Source organism: Euleptes europaea, chromosome 1 (genome assembly GCF_029931775.1).
Source record: "Euleptes europaea isolate rEulEur1 chromosome 1, rEulEur1.hap1, whole genome shotgun sequence".
In the NCBI taxonomy this organism is placed as follows: Eukaryota; Metazoa; Chordata; class Lepidosauria; order Squamata; family Sphaerodactylidae; genus Euleptes; species Euleptes europaea.
In genome coordinates, this window is record NC_079312.1 from 133,254,957 (window position 1) to 133,282,054 (window position 27,098).

The window sequence follows — 27,098 nt, forward strand, 5'->3', positions numbered from 1 at the left end:
GAAAGGGATATCATCCAAAACGATGAGTTAGCCTATTTTCCTGCTGTTCCAGTTGCCATTTCTATTAATAGTGTTTTCTTTTTCTGCCAGTTTAGGACTCATTCGCCTTATCTCCAGTGACATTATTGCATCTCATTTGGTCCTCTCAATTCAGCAACATGTCAGTCCACATTTACTGGATGCAGGTCATTCCTCCTTGCACACACTCACTCTTACTAAACACATTCTAAACCTTTAGACAAAATTGAAAGTACTACATAACTATGGACACTGAAAACCATTTGCGGGAATGCTGAACTATGAAAAAAGCAAGCAGACAAAAACAGAGGTTGGATAATTAAACTAAAGATTTCTTAAAAGGACTTGTCTGATAGGTGGACTCTCTGCCTTTTAAGACATCAAATCTGGTACTCTGCTGCCACCACCTGGCTGTCTATAAGGACAGATTACGCATTTATTTAATGAAAGGAGGCTCCTGCTTGCTTCTAGCCCACTTTTCTCCCAAACAGGACCCAAACTGACTCACACAGTTTTTATAAACTGCAATCAGAACAGGTACACACAGTAACAGAGAACTGGAAAACAGGGACTATTTAGTTGTCATGAATCACCCTCAAAGGGTCCGTGTTAAAGTCCCCCAAAGGTCACAGGGGTAGATACCCTCCTAACATTCTCAAGAAAAACTTCAGAAAATTGCAGATAGAAAATGGAGAGATGTATGTTGAGCTTCCAGGAAAAGACAGGATTTGCATGGAAGGAAATTCTTTTGTGAGCGATGTTCAGGGACTCCTCTCCCAAGTTGGAGAGGAGAAGGTAAGGAGTTAGGTCCTGGACACCCATCTTGCTCCTGTTCTTTTTGTGCTGACGGCCTGGTTCCCTTACTGGTGGGTACAGCACCTGGCTTCTGGCATGATTTTTGGTGTCTACTTCTTTCTGACTGTGATGTACCGTATCCCACTATGTGCTGATAATAATAGTTATATTGAAGGGCTGCCAGGACTCCAGCATCCAAACTCTGGGATGCTGGGCTTGATGTCACAGGGCCGGGAGTGATGTCACATACTTTTTCAGTGCAGGCTTAGTTTCAACCACGGTCAGTTTTGCCCACCTAGGTGTGAATCGTGCACTAAAAGTTTCAGTGATGCAGCACCAGGAAGTGCAGCCCGTTGCCACCCCTACTCCCAAGTGGCAGAAAACTGTGGTAAGAAAACTGCCATCTCAACCATCTTGTTAGCATGCATCATAACTAAATGTGATTTGCAAGTAATCAGTCTGGTTGGACTAACCTTGTAATAAATTAAGTTGCACATTTTCGCAGCAATTTCTGAAAGGATGGACTCATCCCAGGATAATCCCAAATAGGCTGTAAATGAATACTTTGTCAGCTTTTACCCAAAAAAAAGGGTGGGGGGAGATAAAGCACAGGCATTTAAGTCATGGGTGTCAAACATAAGGCCTGGGGGCTGGATCCAGCCCCTTGAGGCTCATATCTGGCCCACGAGCCAGCCAAGACAGCCGCCTCCCCCAATCCCGAGATGTCAATTATCAAAGACTTAAATACAATACTGAAAGAGTGCTTTTGTTTTAAGCATGTTTGTATTTTAAATAAAAAATATCATTAATTGGCTTTGCCTGTGTGTTCTATAAAGTTTTTTGTCCGGTACCTGACATTAAATTTCATGGTACACATGGCCCGGCCCGACCAAGTGACATTTTTGTCATATCCAGCCCTTGTAACAAATGAGTTCAACAACCCCTGATTTAAGGGGTTCCCTGACTTCTTGCTCTTACAAACTATTTTTTAAAAGCTTACATAATCTACATCTCTTCCTCATTTTGTGCATTTGCAAAACAGCTCCTTCATGTGACATAGGCACAAAAGCTGTACTGCTCAAAAACCAAACAAAAGCACGCTTCCCGCAAGAGAGCTGGCCCAGGGTGTGATTTGTGTGTGCTTGCATCGAGAACAATGGAACGATCTCTAGTCCTCCCCTTAGCTGCTGAAGACAGGCAGAGCTGGGACCCTCCTGCTCATTAAATATCTCAGTCTGCAAGGAGCAAGAGTACAGGTTACATCATTTGCATACGTGCTGGTGATTGGAGTTTAGCACGCAGAGTAACTTCCTTGTGTTGCTTTTCAAGCAACAGCTTGAAAAATATTTCTTCCAAGCAAAAGGTAGGGAATGATGATGGAAGGCAGAGGGCTGATAACGTACCTTCTTAATATTCCAAAGCTCAGGTGAGGCTTAATGAAGAAATAAATATAAATGCATTGCCCCTCTGGAGGATCTATGGAAAGGTCCCAGTTACATCCAGAGGTGTTGATCTGAGGTCTTAATCATTCACTACAGCATGACAAGGATATCATCCAAAACGACGAGTAAGCTTATTTTCCTACTGTCCCAGTTGCCATTTCTATTAATAGTGTTTTCTTTTCCTGCCAGTTTAGGACTTATTTGCCTTATTTCCAGGAGAAGATTCAGGGACTTTAGGCACACTTGTCCACGCACCATTTTATAAAGGAAGGTGAAGAGTTCATGGACAGAACGCATGAAGCAATCTTTAGGGGGCAACAGGAGGAGAGAAAGGTATCTCAACAAATGGAGGTGCAACCAACACAGGGGGAGGGTGCATGGAAGACTGTGACACACAGGAGCAGAAAAACCAGGAGTAATTCTGATCCTCTGTTGCTCAGCAATCGGTTCTAGGATCTCCCCATAGATATTGATTCTGGACCACTGGGAAGCCTCTCTTCTATATAGGGCTGAGCATTCCTTTTCACCTTCCCACCCCCGCTCTCCAGGCTGTTGCATCTCCTTCTCTCCATAAACACTCTCTAATAAAATCAGCTTCCCATCAAATTTTAGCATAAATACAAACATCCCTACGGAGATTCTTTGCTGCACTCACATTTCCATAACGCTGTGGAGCATGCTGATTAAATGCTCCCCTTTGCACAATTTACGGCACAGGAGTAGGTTTGCCAACCTCCAGGTGGAGCCTGGAGATCTCCTGGAATTATAACTGATCTGCAGACCAGAGATCAGTTCCCCTGGAGAAAATGGCTGCTTTGGAAGGTGAACTCTATGGAATCATATCCCACTGAGGTCCCTCCCCAATTTCCACTTCCCACCCCCAAATCTCCAGGCATTTCCCAACCCAGACTGGGCAACCCTACAGAAGAATGCTTTCTGCCTTGCATCTGGCAGCTACAATCTCATTGTCTGGTTTTGCTAATTCCTTCCCATCTGCTTCAGTTCCCTTGTACAAATTGATTACTAGCAATATATCGACAAGTTTGAATTTAAGGGTTTTCTCTGCAGCAAACTGTCTCACCTGGGGCAAGACACTTGTGACTATGAAGGTGGGGAGGGGCTTGGGCTGGATGATAGGTGAGAAACTAGCACAAAATTAGGTTAGGAGGGCTGAATGGAGTGCTGAGCCCCAATACCTTGGTGAAGAGTAGGGTTGCCAACCTCCAGGTACTGTGGAAATCAAGAAAGTAGCACAAGACAATTCTTTCTATAATAAGAAGACCAAACTATAGCAATTAGTGCTATTAAGAATATGTATTGGAAACATACAAAGAACAAAATTCTGGAGCAAAAAAGTATCACATAGGTAATTAAGACCCCAACTTTCAATAAGGGCTTTACAATACAAATATGAGCCCAAATTCTCAATCCTTATTCAGTCTACATAAATAATTTCATAAAAAATACACAGAGTTACTGATTCAGACGTCTTACTTTGCCGTCCAGATACAAGGAAAGGGTACACTCCTATGTGCATTGACTGGTATGATCTTTTAATTATTTATTCTATCTATTTATGAACACTTTATAATGAATGGCATATTGTAGAACCATGTGTATTTTTTGCAGAATAGTGCACAGAAAGATTGAAGGCTTGAAAAAGACTGCACGAAATGGAATTATACTGGATTTCCATTGCCCTTCATCTTGCTTTTGCGACCTACTGATGCACTTTATGAAATTTCATGTGGACTCTAGAAGGACTGAGTATTGTTCCCGTGGTTCACTCATGCACTTTATGAAATTATTTATGTAGACTGAATAAGGATTGAGAATTTGGGCTCATATTTGTATTGTAAAGCCCTTATTGAAAGTTGGGGTCTTAATTACCTATGTGATACTTTTTTGCTCCAGAATTTTGTTCTTTGTATGTTTCCAATACATATTCTTAATAGCACTAATTGCTATAGTTTGGTCTTCTTATTATAGAAAGAATTGTCTTGTGCTACTTTCTTGATTTCTACACTCCCTACTTAGCACTTGCAAGCCGTTTTTTGATTACTAACCTCCAGGTACTAGCTGGAGATCTGCTATTACAACTGATCTCCAGCCAATAGAGATCAATTCACCTGGAGAAAATGGCTGCTTTGGCAATTGGACTCTGTGGCATTGAAGTCCCGCCCCTCCCCAAACCCTGCCCTCCTCAGGCTCCACCCCAAAAACCTCCCGCCAGTAGTGAAGAGACACTTGTTCACAGTGGTAGTGGGTAATTGCGAACACTGAATGACATTTTTGTAGGAGGTACTGAGCCCTTAAAAAAAGACTGAAGCATATACCACAGAATATATAGACTATCAAGAGTCAAGTTTATTTAATTTATGCAACGCCTTTCTGCTTACCGACACAAATCTGGTACTCTGCTGCCATCTGCTGGCTTTCTATTAAATAGCACAGCATATGAAATTTAAAAACTTTGAACCAAGGCAAAAGAGAGCAAGATCTCTTGAGTGTCCCTACGTTTAAACAGAGGGAGGCCTAGGTCAGATCTTCATTACACTAGTAAAGGAACCCATTAAAAGTTTCAGTGGTGCAGTAACAAATGAGACCATGAAGTGTAACCTCACCCGTCTTACTCAGAGTGAAAAGGAACAACTGCAGTAAGGAAACTGCTATTCCGTAACACCGCTGCCATCTTGTTAGCCTGCATGACCGAACAGATACAATTCCATTACTGAGAATTTTGTAGACTGAAAGGGGAAGTGGGCAAGTGATGGGGAATCGGAAGTTGACAGTCTTATGTTTTAAACCTTGTGTCCTGCAGATATGCCAGGAAACGGTATGTGCTAAATATTCAGAAACAAATTAAGGATTCTGGTGATTTCTTAAGGATGGAGGGTGAGACTTTCTGACTCTGTCCCTACTGATATTTCCCTTTTCACTCCTGCCGTTAGCCCCATAAATTACCCAAATTAATATTTTCATCTTTTCGCCTCAGCTCCTTTTATGGCATATTTGGTCTGTATTACACACATTTGGATGTTTGCATTTTGGGAACATCATCTAACCACGCTCAAAAGTAGCACATTCTGAAAAGAAGCAAATTCCCTAATTTGACTTCTCACTCTACAAATTACAAGGCTGGAAATTCCACGATTCAAATGTAGAACTGATTTCCTGTAAATGAAGGTGATCAAGTACTTCACTCAGCTGCCAAGATCATGTACTTCACCCTTACCCTGGGGCCTAGCATTTATGTCATTTCTTTAATTTGCTAGTATATACATCTTATACCTGTGGTACAATACATACACACAAACTACTGATTCGGGACTACAATGTGAATATAAACCTCACCTATGCACATCTTAAGAGATACCTCAGAAAGGCTAAGGTAGTTTTCCACCTCTCCCTTCAATTTTAGCCCTGGTGCTTGTAAGTCACACACCCACCTTTCGGGGGCTCAACCCACCAGACCCTGACTGAGGATGTTACTGCCCCAAACAAAACAGGAAATTCACATAGCTGGAGACCAGGAAGACGCAGGTAGTACACGACAGACATTGGGCCAAGTGTGAGATCAACATTTATTTGCTGCAGTTGCTCTGTGCTAGATCACAAGGTTGTGGCAAAAATTTAAAAAAGGGAAAGGATTCAGAATAAAACTGTACCCAAACTGTTTGAACTGGAATACCTTCCACCCTCCTCCCACAACCCCCTTGCTTTCCCCTTGTGCCACAGCAATGCTTCAGAATCCTGTTTTGTTTCACAAAAACAGGTTTTCTTATTTAAAACAAATACAAATAAATCTAAAAGGAGAAAAAAAATCTATACAGAGAGTATGTACACCTCAGATAAATAGTCCAATACTGAGCTGGGGAAGCAGTTTGCCACGTTGTCCAATGGATGAACAGCACCACGATCCTTTAACAAGGGGAAGGCAATCTTCTAACGATCACCCCCCTCGCACAAACCCCAAGGCAGCCAGAAACTCCCCAGCAGCACAATTCAAACATTAGCAGCAGCCCCACCCATCACACACCCTCATTCCCCCCTCCCACGGGCTCTCCCACACCACCACCCTTGCTTGTGCTTCAGGGCACCCTCTACCCTTACCCACCCAACCCCCATCCCCCTCCCCGCTGAAAAACACAACTCCAGCAGGGCAGACATCCCTTTTGCACGAACTCCTTTGATAGAGTGAGGAATGCTGCCAGCTTTTTTCTCTTCAAGATCTTGGGCTATCAGCTGCAAAGGTAACAAAGGATGATAAATGCTGCTAAGTCAGTGCCCTCTAGAACAAGGACAATAAAGCTTTCAGAGGTGGCCGACCCGCTACTCCTCCGCATGTTAGGCGGTTGGGAACGACACTCTCAGTTGTTCTTAACCCAACACGGTTCATAAAACCTCTTAAGAACCCCCTGAAATCAAAAGCTCAATTGCTTTTGGGAGGAAAGAAGCCAAAAAGGCCTGCTGAATTAAAGAAAAAGGTAGTAATGTCAAGCCAGAGTGGCACAGGAATCCCTACCCTGCACAGCCAGAGTCCTGACCCCCTGTTATGGCAAAGTGATCAGTGCCCTCACAGTACACAGTCCAGGCCTGCTTCTGGGACTCCAGAGTATTATTCACCAAAATCCTAGCACAGTGAGTCTTCCCAATGGCAGCTCGGATGGATTTTTGCACCGTTGTGGGGCACAGCCTCCATTACACACTCTATCTCCCCACCAGCTCAAACAATGAACAAGTCAGCCCGCACTGGTGGGGAGGGGGAAAGAGCGACAACCTCTCTTCCCGTCCTTTGGACTACTGATGATGCCGCTGGCTTCAAGCGGACCAGCGGAGGGATTAGCCGGGAAGATGGCCTCCTTGTAGATAAAGAGTCAGAAAGGGCTGCTATCAGTGTGTAGCCCCTCCCTCCTGCCCCCAAGCCAGAAAAGAATAGCAGAAGCTGAAGCTAGCCCCCTCCCCACCACCACCCCTCAGGGTGGCCGGTGGTTTTTGCACAGTCTTTTTCTCCTCTGCAGGGAGACTGAGAGGCATCATCTGCCAATGCTGCTGCCGCCACCGCTCAAGTAGACCAGAGAGACTAATGTCGCTTGGTGGAGGACACCTTCTTCTTGCGTGCTGCGAGCATCTCATAGAACGGGTCCCGGCTGATGGCAGATCTGAAGGGAAACAAACAGGGAAAGCGTCAAGAGGGAGAGAAGATGAGTGTTAGGAAAGTTCCAAAACCAATCAGGGATGCTCCCCACAACCCACAAAACCCCTGGACAAAATATCTGCAAGGGAGCATTACTTGGAACAGGGAACCCATGCCGAGCTACTTCTGAACTCCCAGGAAGTCCACAATCAAACCATAAACCTTTGTGGCAATGCAGACAGACAAGCAGATGAATTGGCATCCGTCCCCCATTCTAGCAAGGTATCCCAGTGCTTGTTACTCAAGCCCCAGCAAAATCCCCCGATTCCTCCCCCTCTTTATTCCTGCTCACTTGATGCACTTGATCCACTCTTCCTTCTCCTCTGGGGTGGGTGCAGAGATGCGGTACACAGTGTGGTTCCCTTCCACCACACGCCCATCTGCCTCAGTCTTGCAGGCCTTAATCACCTGGTCCTTGTTGTCAGGAATATACAGCTCAAAGCAGTTCTGCAAGAGGGGGAAAATGGGGAGGATTGCTGGCCACCATGGCTTCCAAACTCTGAGGTTTCCTGGGATATCAACACATGGAGCATTCCCTTGCCTGCTGGGTTTGGCCAAATTAACGATTTCTGCAACCAATATCAGATTCCCTACGACTCTCCTGTGCATGGACTCCTGCCAGGAAAGCAATTCTCAGCAAAGGCCTCTTTCCACCAACATGGTTTATGGCCCAATGCAGCTAACCCTCAAGACCAGGGGTGTAGCTGAGATCAGATTGCTGGGTAGCCTGAGGCAAGTGGACCCTCGTCCCTGACAAATTGTTTTAGAGTAGGGAGCTAAAAGGAATGCTAAAGGTGGCATCTCTCCTCATCCTAATTCCACACAGCTCCTCACTACTTAAGAAATTTCCATCAAATCGCTGTATATTCTGCATTTCTGCTGTGCAAGCATAGGAAACTGTCTCAGAGTGCAAAATTCAGTATCAAATCAAGCTTCTGTCCTTTACAGCTGCTTGGAAACGTGAGACCAGGTGACACGTCAGAAGCCTCTTCGTAGCAGGCTCTCCAGTCAGTCATTTAACTATGCAGAACATAGCTCTCCCTAGCAGCTGTTTTTAAAACACCAAATATCCACAACCTTGGCTTTCACCCTCCCAATTAGTGAACTTTCCCAGGCATAGCACTTACTGGCTTTTTTGAATCCTCCACCTCGCGGATACTCAGATTCTCCAGTGGTATGATGCCTCGTGGTTCCTTGTCCTGTGGAATAACCGCTTGTGAATTTAATAAGGACTGTGCTTGGTGACTCTGAAAACAATGCATGCTTTTCCATCCCAAAACTGAACAAAGTGTTGTTAAAGCTGTGGAACTCCCTGACCCAGGATGTGGTGATGGCTGCCAATTTGGAAGGCTTTTAAGAGGGGAGTGGCCATGTTCATTGAAGAGAGGGGTATTCACGGCTACTAGTCAAAATGAATACTAGTCATGATGTATACCTATTCTCTCCAGGATCAGAGGAGCGTGCCCATTATATTAGGTGCTGTGGAACACAGGCAGGACAATGCTGCTGCAGTCGGTCTTGTCTGTGGGCTTCCTAGAGGCACCTGGTTGGCCAGTGTGTGAACAGACTGCCGGACCTGATGGACCTTGGTCCGATCCAGCATGGCTTCTGATCCAGCATGGCTTCTTATGTTCTTAAATGGGAAACCATCTCCTTCTCCTAGACCAGGGATCTCTGCCATGGTGCCCATGGATACTTTACCTGATGCCTGCCAAGTGTTTCAAGAGAGTGGGCAGGGGCTCCTTTCGGTTGGTCCCTGAAAATCTGACTAGCTGTGCAAATTAAATAATGTTGCTTCTGCTGCAACCACCATCACAGTGTTGGTTTTATTCTCTGTCTCATTCCTCTTTCCTAGTGTTTTTAAATTACCTCTTTTCCCCATGGACTTAGACTTGCTCTGGTTGTGTGTGTGGCTCTGCCTCATGTGGCAGTCATTTTGTGGTTATGCCCACCACCCTGTGTCAGAGTTCAAGGCTTAAAAAGGTTGGAGGCCCCTGTCCTAGACATAATCCTTACTTGAAGCTTAGGGAGTTCAGCCACACACCCTATTTCTGAAATAAATCAGACCAATTATCTAAAAGGTCTGCTGCAGTCAACAGTTCATCTTTCAGGGTCATACCCTCTTGCGTGCATACTCCTCGGTGCATTACGTACCTACGCACACATGTGTGCATGGATAATCAGTATGCCCCTTTGCCACTCACCGTGGTATACTCAAAGTAGTAAAGGCAGTTATCTGTCAAGATGAACCATCGCCGCTTCCACGTCTTCACCCGTCCACCTGCACAACGAAGAAGCAAGCTTGACAATGCATGCCCAGGCCAAAGGCAGGGCTCTGGACACACAAGCAGCTAAGGCAAAGGCAGAGCTAGAGCTTATCAGCATGGACAGACGTGTGTCAGAGCGAGCAGTGTCAAAGAGCAGAAGCAGAGCCACACCACAGCAACAGGTGGCTACACGGCGAGCACGACAGCTGGGACGGGGGAGAGAAAAGGTGGCTGGGGGAGGACCCTGCTCTGTGCGTTGCAGTTGGGAGGTGGCAGTTGCAGATCTACTGCGCTCACCACACCAGCGCTGGAATACGCTTCACAGATCACTCTGGGCAAGGCCTTCAAGCTGACACCCAAAGCGGCTGTGACGACAGGAGCGATCCATGCAAGATCTCCAGTGCTTCTATGGGTGTGGCGGGGGGTAAAAGATGGGGCAATTCAAATCAGGACAGGAGAAGTTAACCCTTTTTTACCATCAATCCTCATGGGGAGCTATTTACCCAAATGAGGCAAACATCCAAAATGCCTGCATGTCAATATCACCAGGGTGCAACTGAGTTTGTGGAACTGGTGGGAAAAAAGAATTAACACCCCCCCCCAATGTCCCACTGTAAACTAAGGACCCCCATGGCTCTTTCCAAGTGTGGGAGATTCTTACACACATCTCCCACTATCACATCTTAGTCACAGCTGCTCTCCACAAGATTATGCTTGGGCCCTAGGCTTTCTAACAGAACATCCTGACTCATAGTCAACCCCAGTCATTTTAAAATAGAGAGAAGGGAGAGTATACAGTAATCTTTCTTACAGAGAATAACCCAACAGGGAGAATCTGCAAGCCAGCTATCAAGAGAGAAAGGTTACCTTTCTCTCAGGTTTAGTTGTATGAACACCTTTCAGGGCCTTGGCCACCCTGTCCTGCCACATGCTATTCTGGGCAAAGAGCAGAGCTCAGCAGCAACCATGGGGATGAACAGTGACACAATCAAAAAAAGGGTATTATTTTGTTCTTGTTTATTTTTCCCTCGGACCTGGAATGGCTATGTCAGGAACAGCTTCTCTCTCCTGTTTCGGCATGGCTTTTGAGCACTCGGCTGCAAAAGCTAAGCCAGAGATAGCAACGTGGCACTGGAGATTGGGTGCAGAATGAAACAGGAAATACGGACTGAGTTCCTCACAGGAAAAAGAAGGGGAAGCTATGAAGCCTGGCTTACAGCAAACATGGCCAGGAACCCGTTAAAACAATAATCTCTCAGAAGGGAAGTTTGCTTGATCCAGTTCCTATGACTTTGGGGGGGGGGTGAGAAATGGCAGCTTGGAACTGGAATCTATTAGGGAGGGATACCCTCACTCTCCCCATCTGAGATCACCACAGGCACTCCATATACCCCTGTCTCTGAGCTGAGGCTAATCTTTGAGTGCTCAGACCCAGCCAAGAGTTTTAATCAAGGAAATCAAAGAGGCCATCAGAAAGGCAGGATTCAACTTCAGAAGCCCTGGGTACAGAGAAAGTGAACTGCACCCGCCTTTACACAAACGGGGAATCATGACAAATATTCCCTGATCACTGGTAAGAGATCTTGAAACTGCCAAATCAATACAGCTTGAATTATTCTAAACAGAAAGCCCACACAGGGACCTCTAGGGCAAGCTGCCTGACCTCACTCACAGGAAAATTATACACAAGGGAAATAATAAGCCCACAGGTTTTTCCGGACGACAGAGCTGGCCTACCCGAATCAAAGGCTACAACACAAGTTCATCATACAGGCCCACATGGGATCAGAGAGGCAGGTGACCAAGGGTAAGCAAGGCTACAGAAATCTGGGAGTGGGGATAATAGCTTTGAAAATGTGCTAGCACTCACCGCTTGCTGAAGCCCAAGGGAATGGTGGTTATGTAACCACAGACCAAGGACACAGAATTCATAAGCAGAAGCCCTCCCAGAGAAACCCTGACAGCCACATACACACACAGAAAACAATGACGCTCCATTCAGCAACACACACACACACACACAAGACACAACAAGCCAATTGCTCCAGATAGTGCCTGCCACAGTCCCCAGGGAACACAGAAAGCCCCACCACTTGTTGCAAGTCCCTGAGATGATGGCATGGCCCACTTCACCTCAGCAGCAGGTAAGGGACCCTCCCCAATACTGCAAAAGGGAGCAAATGAGTGCACAATGAAGTGACTTCTAGGCTGGCTGCCTTGTCATGCAAGGGTTCAAACAGGCTGGGCCACAGAGAGATGGCACTCCGATGCCAGCTGGAACATTACAGTGCGGTGATTGAATACTAAATGATTAAATCAACATCTAAGGAAGAGAGCCCCTGAATCATCAGGCAGCTCTTATGTGCTTCTGAATTTACACGGTGATGAAAAGCACGGGAGCAAGGGTGTGGTTGACATCCCTAGATACCTTGTGAGGCAGCCCAAGGTGGGATTGCTGATTAAGGGTAACATGGCTGAGTTATCTGTAGTTGTTTTCAAAACTGGTTCTCTCGTAACATACATACAAGCTCATAGGGCCGGAATATCACTAGAAAAAGATGTGGAACACAAGTTTTTTCTAATCATTATTTTCAGGGCCTTCCGTTCACTGTACAGCCAAGCCCACACAGAACTCCCAATTTAAGTTCCATACATTTATTCTGGAGTAGCCTAATCTGTTGTCAAGTAGCCAGTTCATGAACTTTTAATTAAGAGTGTGGGATATAAAATAAACTCTAGTGCGTAAGTTTAAAGACTGAGAGAACAGGTCAGCTTTCCCCTCTCAGCCATGAAGCAAAGGATATTAAAATTAGAAGCCAGGAGTATAGTTATGGTATCTTTTCAGTGGGGCTTAGTGGAAAAGCACCCGCTTTGGATGTAGAAGGTCCCACGTTCAACCCCTGGCTCAAAGGTCTTCAGGCAGGAAAAAGCCTTCTCCACCTGAGATCCTGGGGAGCAACTGCCAGTCCAACAGTAGGTAATACTGACCTCAACAAATCAATGGCGCAACTTGGTATGAAGCAGATTCAAAATGAAGTCACAAGAATTTCAGCTGATCAAACAGTATGATTTTGAACCTCTTATGAGTGTCAAGAAACTCTTGAAAATACAGTTGCACAGGATGCTGATATAATACCATGGATGTGTTAAATGCCACCTTTTTAAGGCACATAGGAGCTAGAGGTCTCCCAAGTATGAAGCAAAGGACCAACACCTACTTAGCCATGGACTCCTTGTGCGGCATCAGGCAAGAATCCGTCTCTGCCGCATGCACTCTCACTAAGACTGAAAAAATCATCACCTACTTTGCAGAGCTGTTGCAGAAATTGAAGGGCTATAGATGATAAAGGGTTCAGTGTCATAGAAACGGACTGGCAAGATCCATGGCATGACACAATGACAATCTGATCAGCATACAAAGGTTAAATATTTTGACTTGGCAGTACTTCCTCAACTAGCTGGGATCCCACCAGATGCATAAGCAGGGCTCTTCCCTTCACCATCAGAGCATAAAATGGCCATCAGCATGCATCAATTTAATGGGATTAATATTTGATTAGTCTTTATTATATAAGCAACACCTTTTTGTGCTGGCTAGCAATCTTAGGGCCTCTCCAGATGTAGGACCTTCCCCTATAGGGATAATGCTGTTTTCTTTTAGTTCTAGCTTTCCTTTTCCTCATGTAATGGAAAGAGAAAAGGTTCACCTATCTGGCAAGGAGTATCCGATTTTGCTTTGTTTCTTTGAACCAACAGGAGGCATGCACTAAAGCATGAAGGTGGGTGAGCACAAAGCCTCTGAAGAAATCAAAGCCAGAGATGGAAAGCAGTTCAAATTTTGCATATATATGTTGGGGGACATGCCTTGCAAGAATCCAACATCATGACAACATAGCCACCATCCTGGATAGCTGCACTTGTTGGGGCAAGATTTGTAGCTTAACAACAACTGGGATTACTGGTTTGAGTACTGGTAGCCCACAGTTCACCAGCAAAAGGGATATCACAATCTTGGTGGATCAATTGTAGTTGCGCAGAACTCTGTTATCTGGAAAGGGTGTTTTATAGAGCACCAAGAAACCAGTCTGAAGCACTACACGCCTGTTGAAACAAGCAAAACCCAGAGTTCACCAGATAATTTAAAGCATGTGCACTTCCTCTACACAAATCACACCACGGGGAAGTGGCCACACACCTGCTTCAAGCAAGAATGCCATGCAAACTGCATAAAGGGTAGCTGCTTGTTCTTAATGCTGGCAGGACCTCACTGGTTGCTGCTTCTCCAGCCCAAATAAAGCTGTCAATCTCAGATTGGGACATTCAGGATGGCTTTGCCCCATTAGAGCCCTAAAGGAAATGCCAAAGAGCATCAAACTGACTCTCAAAATCCTGGGTGTGTGTGGGGAGGGGGGGAAAGAAAACTACCAGATTCAGGCATTATTCCACCTGGGGGCTTCTCGCTCTCTATTTTTTGTGCCTTGCAGTAACAGGTGCTTCCGGACCACCACCACCCTGTCCCCCCTCCCAGTTCCCCAGGGACTGTGCAGCCAGTTAGCAACAGCGGCAATAAGACTAAATCACCAGCAATTTAAAATAAAAAGAGAACAGAAAAAAAAAAACAAGCACTGCAGCACACCCCTGGCCCCAGCAAAGCTAGCAAGGGGATATCGGGGTACATACCTCCTGGAGTTTGGGGGGCAGGGAAAGGTAGAGCCAAAATCATGGAAACATACAAAATGAGGGAGAAAAGAAAATTAAAAAACAAAGGACTTTAACTTGCCCTTGGTGCACACCCCTGTTGTAGTCAACAATGGGTGATTCCCACACTAAAAGGTTTTGAGCAATAAGGAAGGGTGGGAGGAAAGGATTGTCTCAAAGCTAAGCCAATGTCTTGCATGTTGTGCAGGTTACACTCTCCACTACAATACTCAGAAGGGAGCATGGCCAGCCTGCAGCTTCTGGGTCACCAGTATGCCAAGTCCAAGGAAACAGCAGCCGTTTGATTTTTCTGGCAGGAAAGTTTGCCCAGGTCCTGACCAAGGACCTCCTGGCAGCATCACCACCATGTTTCTCACAGGAACAACCAACCAGGGGTAGTTAGTGATTTTAGTGCGAAGGCAAGTGTTAAGTGGTAAAATGGCTTGCAACCAGAACACCTCCGTGGATCGTCTGAGGGAACGGCATGCATCCACCAAGGGCACCAAGCTGGACCTTTGCATATGGCATACAATCAGGGTAGAGCCAGGACCCATTTCTCTGTAATCCTGGATCACAAAGTATTACCTCTGGTGGCTTCCACCTCAGCTGGGAGCATCATAAATACAATGACCTCTCCAAGGTCCCATTAGCCCCATTTTCTTGATCTGTCTGCCTCACTTGGACTATATTCCAGAAAACAATTCTAAACATCCCGGGGCATTTGGTGGAATTATAAAGCCACAGAATGCTTTTTGCATGATTATTTGTAGCTAGAAATATTGGAAGATCTCCAATATGCAGGGGTAAAAAGGAATTTTCCCCAGGGTATTAGCTGTTAGCCAGTCGAGAATCAGAGAGTCCAATTTCAGTATGGCTGCAGTCTGGATTGATTCTCAGCTCAACAACCCCATCCAGGCAGATGGCATAGTTCATTTAGGTAAAATAATTCACAGTTGTTAGTCCCATACCCTTCTAATGTTCCAGTGGGAGATAGCCACAAAAGGAATACAGGAAGTTCAAGCTGAACTGAGTTCTCAGCGCAGTCTTTGTATTTGTTGCATCAGTAGTCATATGCTTTTAATAACCATCAGAATTTGAAGTATAAAAATATTCCTTTGTACCCAAGACAGATATGCATACCAACACAGGTCTGGGGAATGTTTCTTGAGATGGAATGCAAAAGTTAGCATTTGAATCCCATTTCCAAATCCTCATTCCTCTTTCTTTCAATCAAGGCTTGTTTTATTTGATGGAAATGAGCTGCGTAGGTCCCTTACCAATACCATAAAAGGGTTAAAGTCAAAGCAGGCCATGGCCCAGCAGTAGAGCACATGCTTTTCATGCAGAAGGTCCCAGGTTCAGATCCTCTAGTAAAAGGTTCTCCATTAGCAGGTGCCAGGAAAGACTTAAAACCCCAGAGAGTTACTGTCAGTCACAGAAGCTAATATCCAGCAAGATGGAACAATGTTCTGACTTGATATCAGGCAACTTTAACTGCAGGAGGGATCATGGATCAGTGGTAGAGCAGCCGCTTTGCATGCAGAAGGTCCCAGGTTCAATTCCCAGCATCTCCAGTTAAGAGGATCAGGCAGCTGGTGATGTGACAGACCTCCAGCTAAGATCCTGGAAAGTCACTGCCAGCCAGAACAGACTATAGTGACCTTGAAAGGCCAACAGCCTGGTTCAGTATAAGGCAGCATCACGTGTCCATATGTTCATCATTGCTAGCTATAAATGTATGTTATTTTATGTATCAGTTTTTATATCTATCTTGACTATAGTAAAGCCATATTACCTCTACCAAACCCACAATAGACTGGAAACGTACCATGCTTATGGACTTGACAAAAACTTTTGTTTTCTATTTGTGCACATTTATCCCCATTTGTGTACTTGCATATACAGTACAGCAGTGGCAGCTATTCTTAAGCAGCAGTTCAAAACACTGTTAGCTTAGTGTTTCTTAAATGTCACAAGTCATCCTAAGGCTAGGTCTGAATACAGAATGTGAGCTGGCTCAGCCAGATCAGCCTCCTTTGTGTTTGCAACCTTCACCATAAGCTGTCGCTAAAACCCCAGATCCTACTATATGCACAGCTTAATTACTCTACGCACATATTGTAGCTATTTAATAGCTTCCCCCACACACACACACACAAACTCCTTTCGCTAGGGAAGTGTGTAAAGTTCCTTTATGTTGTCGAAGGCTTCCTTTATGTTCTCACTAAAGAGTCAGTTAGTTGCTCCTATAACTTGAATGTCACTGCTTTAGAACAAGTCATTTGAAAGGAAGGGAGAAAAAAAGGAAAATAAATCCAAGCCCTACATTGTGGATGGATTTTCTGGTGTCTTGGACAGGACCGACACCCTGACTCCATTGAACAGTATGAATCTCAGGCAGGACAGAGGAGTCGGGAGCTTTGAAAAGCCAGGCCCCACCAAGGGGTCCAACAATATTCACCCAAGTCAGAACTGAAACTCTGCTCCTTCCCATTCTAGTTAAGCCGCAGAACCAGGTATGTTTTTTCTCCGTGCATCTCTTGAAGAACAGAAAGTACACTAAGTGGTGTTTTGCTAGAGGGCTGGAGTAACATGTAACTGTGTTTTCAAGTAACCACATATTTGCTGCTTACTCCTATATGTAAGCTTCAGGCCTTGTTTAAGTAGAAGTCAACTTGTCCTTAACTGCACTCCAGCAGCCCAGTCAGGCCTGGTCCCAGGCTTCGTTGTAGTATTGAATGACCTTGGTTGTTTTCCTTACTAAACAACATATAACCATCCTTTACAGCTTACTGCAAGACCTTACTTGAAAGGAAAAGGAGGAGTGAACTTCAGAGGGCAGAAGGGAGGCCTCTAACTCAGTCTCAGCTCAGATACCATTCATCAAAGCCCCGTGGCATGTGCATCTTCCCTGCCTCCCTTGGAATCAAAAGCATCTGTTTTACTTTAATTTGTATGAGACAAAATCAGAAAAAGTCACATTCAGACACGGATGAATAATTCCATTAGTCATATTTCATGAAAGATTCAACCACTGCAAATTTGAATATTCAGAGGATTGGGGTTTTCAAATTTGATTTGCAGATTCCAAGAGATTTAAGAGCACTGAAGGGTGGTGGTGGTGGTGGGGGAAACCAGGCTGAACCACAGCAAGACAACTGAAAACTCTGAACAAGCTGGTAAAGAGTGGCCAGGGCTATGCAAGGAGGGATGGTAAATGCCTCGCAGGTGCCATGCGTGCACCGCCTGTGTGGGCACAAGCTGTGAGGTGTGCAGTGATGCCAGATGCGAGCCCGCAGTGTGGAGGTGAAAAGCGCAGCGCTCAAAACCAGGCTCGTGCTCAGAACCAGGGAAAACCCAAATTTTCTGCTGCTGCTCCTGGGACCCACAAAACCAATGTGTCTTTCCCCATTACCATAAATACGTTCTCCCCATACAAGGACTGGCTGGCCACACCAAACTGTAGGAGACCACAGGAAGTTAACAAAGCATTGCAGTCACACCCTTCTTTTTCCTGGCTATTGCTGCCCACCTAGGACGATGAGAAGTCTCCCAGTTCTGCAATGGACACTCTGCAGTTTACTGTGGCCCCCTCCAAAGCCCCATGCAAAAATAAGGAAAAAAGGCACCAGACTCCTGCAGAGCTCCGTGCTCCCTGCAACCCATGCTATGGCAACAGCAACCCAGCTCCCCTGGGGCTCAGGCTCCGCCCTGAGCAAACACACTCACCAAGTTTCAGAAGCCAGCCTTCGCGGTCAGGGTTGAAGAAGGTGTGCGTCAAGTCGTTGCCATCATCCTCGGGAATTTTGAAAGGCTCGTTTTTTATACTCTCATAGAGATTCTGGTAGGGAGAGACATGTGCGTGACGGTCAGCCTCCTCTGAGAAACATGTGAACCCTGCTGCCACTTCCTTAAAGGCACGAAATTCCCACCACCACCCTCACCCCGGTATCCATCCAGGCCCTTGTCATCAAAATGCCACTCTACTCCCCACCGAGCTCACCCTGAGCAGCTCCTCAGGCAGATCTCCGCCATCATTGATGCCACGGTTCATGGCGATGAAACGCTCCACTGTTGGCTTATCCTTGACGTTGGGGTTGTGTAGGCTGGTGTTGAGCATGATGATGGCAAAGGACAGCACGTAACAAGTATCTGTAGTAAAGTGGGGCAAGAGACAGGGAATCAAGCACAGCGTGGGTTACCCTTTCGGCCTCCATTTTCAGGGCGCAAGTCTAATGCCAAGTTATACCAAACAGCATGTTGCAAGTTCTTGGGTTATTAACTGCCGCCGGTGTGTGCGTGTGTGGGGGGGGGAAAGTGTTCCCATTTGTGGTTGAAAATCGGAATACAAATCTAAGGACAAAACTCCCCACTTCAAATCTCATGTAGCCCAATGTTTACTTTTTAAAAGTTATAGCCTGCCTCTTAAGCTAAAAAGCATTTTGAGCCAGCTTACACTTTAAAATATCCACAAACATTAGTTAAAATATCAAGCTTTGAAATTGACAATTACAAGGATTGCTGACCACACTGAATCCTTAAAATAATCCTAAACAGAATAACGTAGGTTAAAATATCGTAAGTCACACACACACACACACACACACAATCCCAGAGGGGACCTGAAGTGAAGAGTGCCAAATCTTCCTCCTTGCCCAATCCAAGCGAAACCAAAAGCCTAAGTGAACAGAAACCTTTTGATCTAGTGCGTAAAACTCAGAAGGTTAGATGCCAGACAGACAGCCATGGGGAGGGCAATCTGTTGACTCAAGTGCCACTGCAGAGAACAGCAAACAGCCAGACTTTCTCCCCCTCCTTAACAGCAGGCTTTCTGGATCAGATAAAAGGTCCATCTCATCCAGCATCCTGTTTCCAACAGTAACTAGACAAACCAAATGTACCTTTAGCAACCGCCTCTCCTCCTATTACACCCTCCGAAGGACACTACGTTCACTGGATGCTAACCTGTTGGTGGTCCCCAGCCCTAAGAGCGTGTGGCTGTCCTCGACTTTTTTGGCCCTGGCTCCGGCCCGGTGGAATGCTCTTCCTAGTAACATCAGGGCCCTGTGGGACCTGAAAGACTTCCACAGGGCCTGCAAATCAGAGTTATTCCACCAGGCCTACGACTGAGGACAGCTGCGGATGTCATCAGTTTTGGCCTCCCTACTCCCCTCTCGTTATCTGTCATTTGTTATGAATTAAGAGGGGCTTGTCTGCTATCTGTCCTCCTGGCGGGTACTGTATTTTTAGCACCATCTGATGGGTTATGTTATGTTTAAGACTGAGAATTGTATAGATCTATATGTTTATTTTAATATTTTTACTTGCCCTGAGCCCGGCTTTGGTCAGGGAGGGCGAGTCAGAAATTGAAATAATAAACGAACAAACAGCATTAACTCCCCACTACTTGCTGCTTCCCCCTACCCTACCCCCCATGTAGCACCTGGTATGCAGAGGCACACTGCTTCTGAACATGCAAGTGCCCTTTAGCCTTAAGGGGTAACAGTTGCGTACAGACCTATCCTCCCTGAAGATGTCTAATCCCCTCCCATAACCCCCAGGAGCTTGCAAAAAGATTAAGCAATGAAAACCCTACAGCATACTCTGCTAGTACTTTTAGCCAAGGCCCCTGAAGACCCCTGAAGCCTGAACAGTTCAGGACAATACCTGTGGACTGGAAGACACCGGGGTTGCATTGGCAATATCGTTGTGCGAAAGCCTCCATCATCCTGTCAATCTTCTGAGCTTCCCCTGGCAGCCGGAAGCTCCAGAGGAACTGCCTGCAGGTGCAACAGAAATATGCAAGCAGAAAGCATGAATTTGTCTTATGCTCTGTAAGGACTATAAAATGTCTTAAGAGAAATGTCCCATTTCCCCTCAAAACAGAGTAGTTTCAGCTTGGGAATTTCTTAGGCCTCACCATACACAGCCTACGTAAATGTGTATAGATGGGCATATGTAGTTTCCTTACTGCATGCAAGATAAGGACAGGTTCAGCTGCAGCTCCGCTAAAGCCCTTGTACAAATCTATGGTGAGAACATACTTGGAATACTGTTTAAAGTTCTGGTCACTACACCTAAAAAAGGATATTACAGAGCTTGAGAAGGTGCAGAAAAGAGCAACCAAAATGATCAGGGGGCTAGAGCAACTGTCCTATGGGGAGCAGTTAAGACGCTTAGGGCTGTTTAGCTTGGAAAGAAGGCGGCTAAGAGGAGACATGATAAGGTCTATAAAATTATGCATGGTTTGGAGAGAGTGGACAGGGAGACATTTTTCTCCCTCTCCCATAATACTAGAACGCGGGGTCATCTGCTGAAGCTGGAGGGTGAGAAATTCAAAACAGATAAAAGGAAGTATTTTTTCACACAACGCATAGTTAAATTGTGGAACTCCCTGCCCCAGGATGTGGTGATGGCTGCCAACTTGGAGGGCTTTAAGAGGGGAGTGGACATATTCATGGAGGAAAGGGGTATTCATGGCTATTAGTTAGAGTGGATACTAGTCATGCTGCATACCTATTCCCTCTAGTATCAGAGGAGCATGCCGATTATATTGGGTGCGGTGGAACACAGGCAGGATGGTGCTGCTGCAGTCGTCTTGTTTGGGGGCTTCTTAGAGGCACCTGGTTGGCCACTGTGTGAACAGACTGCTGGACTTGATGGGCCTTGGTCTGATCCAGCAGGGCCTTTCTTATGTTCTTATGTTCTAGAGAGAGAGTCTAAGTTCCTCCTCTTCCCACTATTACTCACCGCAGTGCCTGCACCAGGTTGAGGTCAGTAAACTCATGTAGCTCCACAAACGCATGCAACACCTGGATATTGAAGTCATCTCTAGAGGAAACAAGACAACAGAGTGAATGTGGGAGCAAGCAAATAATTCAGCATACAGTTGCCACAGGCCACACCATCTCTCCCTCATCCCTTCCAGAAGTAACAAAAAAAGGGGGGGGAAGAGTTGAATTGACAGGCAATCAGGCCTTGCATATGGTCTCCGGGCTATTCAAAAGAAGCTACTTGAAGTGTTCCAGGTGGTTAAGACCACAGACAGACTGCGCCTGGGTTCTAAATATTATGTAGGATACGTCTTGGGAAGCACTGTGAAGTACTGTCCAGCTGCAGAGACAGCAATTATACAGGCACAATCTCATTTGGCATTCCTAGTTCATCTCTCAACCAGGATGAGCAGTGAAACACCAGGTCAGATCACAGAAACCCTCTTAACAGCCAGAGGCCCTAAAAGATCTTGACCACAAAGTGCTCCTCAGCCAGTCCATGTAGCAACCTCAAAGCCACAAAAAAGAGACATGAATAGTTGGATCCAGAGACCACCACACATACACCACCATGTCCAAATCCCTTCCTGAGTATTGCCCAGAAATAGGAAGCCAGTTACAATATGGCTGCTAAGAGACAGGGTTGCCAGGTCCCTCTTTGCCACCAGTGGGAGGTTTTTGGGGCGGAGCATGAGGGCAGGGTTTGGGGAGGGGAGGGACTTCAATGCCATAGAGTCCAATTGCCAAAGCGGCCATTTTCTCCAGGTGAACTGATCTCTATCGGCTGGAGATCAATTGTATAATAGCAGATCTCCAGCTAGCACCTGATGGTTGGCAACCCTACTAAGAGAGCAGGCCGAGCCTCTTGCACAGAGAGCCCCAGTGCACTCAAATGATTACCTTTCGCCCAAGTAATCGCCAATGGCCGTCTTATTGAGCCCTTCCCCCTTGTAGAGAAACTGGGCGATGTCATCACACGTGTTCTTCAACAAGTCGTTTTCAATCAAGAACTGGATCCCCTGAAAACACAAAGAGGGGAGAGCGTCTCTCCAGATTGCCTTTGTACAACATCTCTAATTCACATCTCTAATTCAGTATTTAGAATGCATAGAGCAGATTTCAGTTCAAAATACATCACATGAACTATGCTAGCAATTTTTCCATTACCCCTGAAGGTAGGCCACATTACAGATCTTTAGAGGGGCAGGGGAGAAATTTAGCTATGGTGAGCACAAGCACAGCTTGTTGCCGTACTCAGTCACTTCCCTAACTCCTGCATTCCTGCCTGTTACAGACAAATCTTAGAATGCCATGACCGAGGTTCAAATCCCTACTCTACCATAACATTCACTGAGTGAGAGTCGTACACCTCTCAGCCTAACCCACCTCACAGGGCTGTTGTGAAGATCATAATCCAACGTGTTCTGCAAATAAGAAACATCTCCGTGCTAGTTTCCCCCAGTAAAAGGGCGCTACAAGGGACGTATGAGCCTCCAAAGAGGAAGAAACTGATCAGAGTGAGATAAATGAGTAATTCGGAGTGAGAGGTCAAATTTAACCAAGGCATTTCAAAATGACACTGGTTGTTTTGTTTTCAGACCCTTTCAATCCAGGCCACCACGGAGGTCCCTGCCACAGTTCCTGGCCTTCAGTCAGGCAGCAACTGTTACCTTCTTAGGGTCCATGTTGAACTTCTTCCTGCCCATTGCCACCTGCTTGTTTCTCTGCATTGTTTTCCTAGACGGAACAAAAAAAAAGATAGATTTGGTGAGGCGCTTCCACTAAAGGACAGCAAATGGACACTACTTCATGTAGCATCTCTGCCTTATCACAAGCGAGGTTAAGAAAGGAGATCTTCTTCGTTCCCATCTCAGACAGGGTGTATCACCTCTCTCTACTCCCACCTGGAAGCCAAGGTCTTTAGGCACAAGAAACTACATTCCCTCCCAGCCACCTAAAGTGATAACACCTCTTAGGCCCCCAACTGAGTATTGTGGAATGTGAATGCGTTCCAGCTCTTGAATAGAGGCTGCTGCAGGGAAACAGCATAAATCGGCAGGCAGGGCCCTGAATACCCCTCAGTCTGCCCTGAGATATAGATACGGAGGAGCTCAAGCCCTCCTGGGTTGCTCTAAGTAGCAAAAACCTGGCTGCTGCAGGGAAAACAGAGGAGAACACAGTGAGTGACTGAGAGGAGCACCACATGCCAATTTTCCATTGACAATTAGGGCTGCCTAATCCACTGGTGACTCCATCTGCCTCAGTTCACAGTTAACTGCCTAAGACAGGGAATCTAGGGCCAGATGGGGGAAGCAAAACTAATCTTCGTGGAGTTTGGGGTGGGGGTAGAGAGGGGAAGGGAGATGAGATCAAGCCAGAGATCCCTTGGTAACACTAAAGAGCAACAGGAACCTGAGAGATTCCTCTGGTCTGTACCATTTGCTCACAGGGTGTTTCTGTCACCCCATGCCTCTCCAAAGATCGATGCGGCCTTCCTCAGACCTTTAACAGGCCTTCACCTCAGCTTACTGCCCCTGAGCATAGACAAAGATCCTGCTCTGTGGACCAAGTGCTGAGAAGAAAAAATTAGGTGTTGCACACAACTGTGAGGGAATCCAGACCAAGAGAATCTCATTCCTCTGACATGTGAAGTCAGCAGACTGGGCAAACAGATTTCACTAAATAATTGCATGGGAACATCTCCAATAAGACTTTGTGCATATGTGTATGGAAACCTGTTTCTGTGTGGGTACCGCTTTAGCTGAAGTACAGAAGCTGCCCCAGAAATAGACATTTCTAATTCAGTGGGCAAATTTCACCCCAAGTATCAAGGTGATGGCAGAATTCACTTCACTCTTTCCAAAATGTCCAAAATAGAGCCTGAACACCCACTTTCTCCCTCCCCGTCTTTCCAACAGAAGCATCACTCACCTCTCTTCTGTGGACCCCAGGTTCTCGATTTCATTAGTCACCTCTGCTATCTCATCTTTCAGGCGCTGCAAACAGGAAAAAGGGGGGGGGTTACTGCAGAAGCCATGAAGAGGGGAAGGCTCTTGCTTAGCATTAAAAAAAAAAAACCTTCAAAATGAAGATAACATTTTCTAGCACTCTAGCCTTATCTGATCTCCAACTTCATTAATCCAGGTCTGAGGAAAATCAGTGGAGAAGAGATGAACACAAAATACTAGATGGTCTTTATGTTCACAGAGCCTACTTACGGGAAGGAGAGGCCAGAGTTCTGACCATAGGCATAACAGCCAGGAAAGCTCTCTCTTTCACTGAACTTCAGGGCTTTCTATACTCATCAGATTCAACCAAAGCCTGCTGCAGGCACCCCTTGCCCCCCCACCCCCAGAATGCATGGACCTAAGAAAAGCACATGGTTCCGTCTTGGCTCAGAGGCAAAGCAGACCGGGGGTGGCAGTTTGTGGGTGGCACCCATGCGCCGGGCTCCTCTAGGAAGGAAGCAAGAAGAGTGAGCCCCTGGGGCTAACACACTTACTGGGCTAATCTCATTAGGAAGTGTCCAGCATATGGCAGTGATTAGCCTCCGTGCGGCCTTAATTATTGCTGATGGGACTGATGAGTATCTCTGCTCAACACAGCACCCTGAAGCAAGTTGCCAGAGGGAACGGAAAGCCCCACGCCTCAGCCACAAATAGGCTAGTGGTAAATTCAGTGAACAGCCAGGACATGGGCAAATTTTATTAAGGACTGCTTTGGAAGAGGACGACTCTCCCCCACCCCTCCCACCCCCATATCTCAAAGAAGGACACCTATTTAAAGAAGCCCTGAACAAGGAAAAGGGACTGAAGACAGACAGTCCTCTAACCCAAACCTTCTCCCCTCGTCGTTACTGCAAGAAGCATCATTCTGACAAGACAGGGGCAGAGGGAGGTGGGAGTGGAAGATTCCCCCCCCCCAGAAAAAAATACCACCAAGGTGCTTAGGCTTGGCACATGGGCTGGCTAATTGGAGCCCCCTCCCCCAGAAGTCATTTTTCCTTACCTCCCAACTCCTGCTGGCTGAGGTAGCCAGTAGAATGGCTGCTGGCCTATCTACAGAGATATGTGCTAAGTTCCTCCACTATGTAAACCCTCCCTCCAGGTTGCCAAGCATTGAATCCTCTTTGGATTTGTTTTGGGGGTTGGGAGCACCGGTGCTTTATTTCTAGAACTGAAAAGTTACGGCAAAGAGGCGTCTGATGCCAGCGCAAGATTTCTGGGGGTTGGCTGTGGTTACTCAGGAAAGAAACACTGTGCATGCTCAGAAGTACCCTTCTTTTTATCCTCTTGTTTCCTAGGCTGACTTTTGGCACTAGAAACAAAGGGAACAGGATACAGCAGCCAGAACACAGACGCCAGGACTAGAAGATGCCCCAGAGTAGCCAAACAACCTTTAGAAAGGAAGCCTGAAATAGCAGGACGTGCTGGCTTGTATCAGACACAGGCACACACACCCATTTATCCAACTCCTGCTACGTCTCTTCTAAATCTCATGTACACACACACACACACACACCCTACCTGTATGTCTGCCAGCAGCTCCTGCTTGCGTCGCCGGATGTTCTCAAGCTCCTGGCACTCCTCGGGGGACAGGTCGCTGGGCACTGCCAGGGTAAAGAGAGGAGGGTCATTTACAATTAGTGGACCTATGTAACGTATACGTTTTATTTATTTAAAACATTTCTGTGCTGTCCTGCAACCCAAACAAGGGTCCCGCCCAAGGTGGCGAACGCAAAACATGAAAACATTTCAACATTAAAAACATTTAAAATAAAGTTATGCATACAATAATTCAATGAATGTATATAAACAGATGTAACACCAAAAACCAGGGAGGAGGCTAATAACAGCTATGCACTGGCATGGTGTCTGAGAGCCAGCATGGTGTAGTGGGTTCGATTCCCCACTTCTCCACATGAAGCCAGCTGGGTGACCTTGGGCCAGTTACAGTTCTCTCAGAACTCTCTCAGCCCACGGTGGAGGCAGGCAACAGCAAACTACCTCCGAACGACTCTTGCCTTGAAAACCCTACGGGGTTGCCATAAGTCAGATGTGACTTGATGGCACTTTCCACCACCAATGGCGTGGCCCTGCTTCTGGAAGCTCCAACCCAACAGCAGCAATTACAGGCCATGCTACTTTCTGTAACCAAGATGTATAAAAATGTTTTTTAGGTTATGGTCAGTGTGGGCACACCCATTTTGTTTACCACATTTATGCTCCACTCTCTTCAATGCTTATGTTTTTACATGGAAGTCATTGCAACACCCATTTTTTTTTTAAAGGGGGTATTAGACAAATCAGCAGAAGTCAGGCCTATCTGTAGATGTTAGCCATGACAAGCCCAAGTGATCCTGCGTAATTAGAAGCAGCGTATCTCTGGCTGCTGGAGGAAAACAAGGTGCGGCTGTGACATCAAGCCTGGCTTGCAGGCTTTCCAGAAGCATCTGGCTTGCCACCGCCGGAGACAGAATGCTGGGCAAGAGGGGGACACGTCTGATTCCAGCATACCAGGCCCTTCAGAAAGCTCAAACCAGCTCACACTGGGGCTCCCAGGCAAGCCGAGACCCACTCAGCTTTAACAGCAAGTGGCATCAAAGCCCACTCAGATCATTTGTCCCCCTCCGAGAACGGAATGAGTGCGACAAGTTTTACATGTGAGGTTGCAGATGCCTGGCATTAGGTCACCGGCAATGAAAGACGCCTTGAACACAACGCCAACTACTCAGTGCTAGATTGTACTTAACGCGGTTATGGGGCGGGGGGGAAGGCATTATTTTATAGAAAGGGAAAGCCACAAAAGCCACTGGGAAGGGCGATGTGACAGCAGGGAAAAGCAGCAAATGAACAGAAGCCAAAAGGAATTTTCTTCTTCAACGCTCCTAAACGTGCAGAAATTCAAA

General features: G+C 46.2%; 1 protein-coding gene across 4 annotated transcripts in view; it reads right to left on the reverse strand.

Annotated features, from left to right (window-relative positions):
• Positions 1-7,298: 7,298 nt before the first annotated feature.
• The window catches only part of CYTH1 (cytohesin 1), a 60,448-nt gene continuing 40,648 nt past the window's right edge, over positions 7,299-27,098 (reverse strand). For 3 of the 4 annotated variants that reach the window (XM_056854146.1, XM_056854129.1, XM_056854137.1), the window contains exons 2-13: positions 25,717-25,799; positions 24,122-24,186; positions 22,861-22,927; positions 22,091-22,209; positions 21,168-21,248; positions 20,085-20,197; positions 18,421-18,569; positions 18,146-18,258; positions 9,657-9,735; positions 8,580-8,651; positions 7,745-7,899; positions 7,299-7,417 (exon numbers count right to left, since the gene is read on the reverse strand). In XM_056854146.1, coding sequence (XP_056710124.1) covers positions 7,339-7,417; positions 7,745-7,899; positions 8,580-8,651; positions 9,657-9,735; positions 18,146-18,258; positions 18,421-18,569; positions 20,085-20,197; positions 21,168-21,248; positions 22,091-22,209; positions 22,861-22,920 — 1,020 coding nt within the window. In that variant the 5' untranslated portion in view covers positions 22,921-22,927; positions 24,122-24,186; positions 25,717-25,799 and the 3' untranslated portion in view covers positions 7,299-7,338. The remainder of the gene's footprint in view (positions 7,418-7,744; positions 7,900-8,579; positions 8,652-9,656; positions 9,736-18,145; positions 18,259-18,420; positions 18,570-20,084; positions 20,198-21,167; positions 21,249-22,090; positions 22,210-22,860; positions 22,928-24,121; positions 24,187-25,716; positions 25,800-27,098) is intronic. The other variant, XM_056854121.1, reaches the window with a different exon arrangement.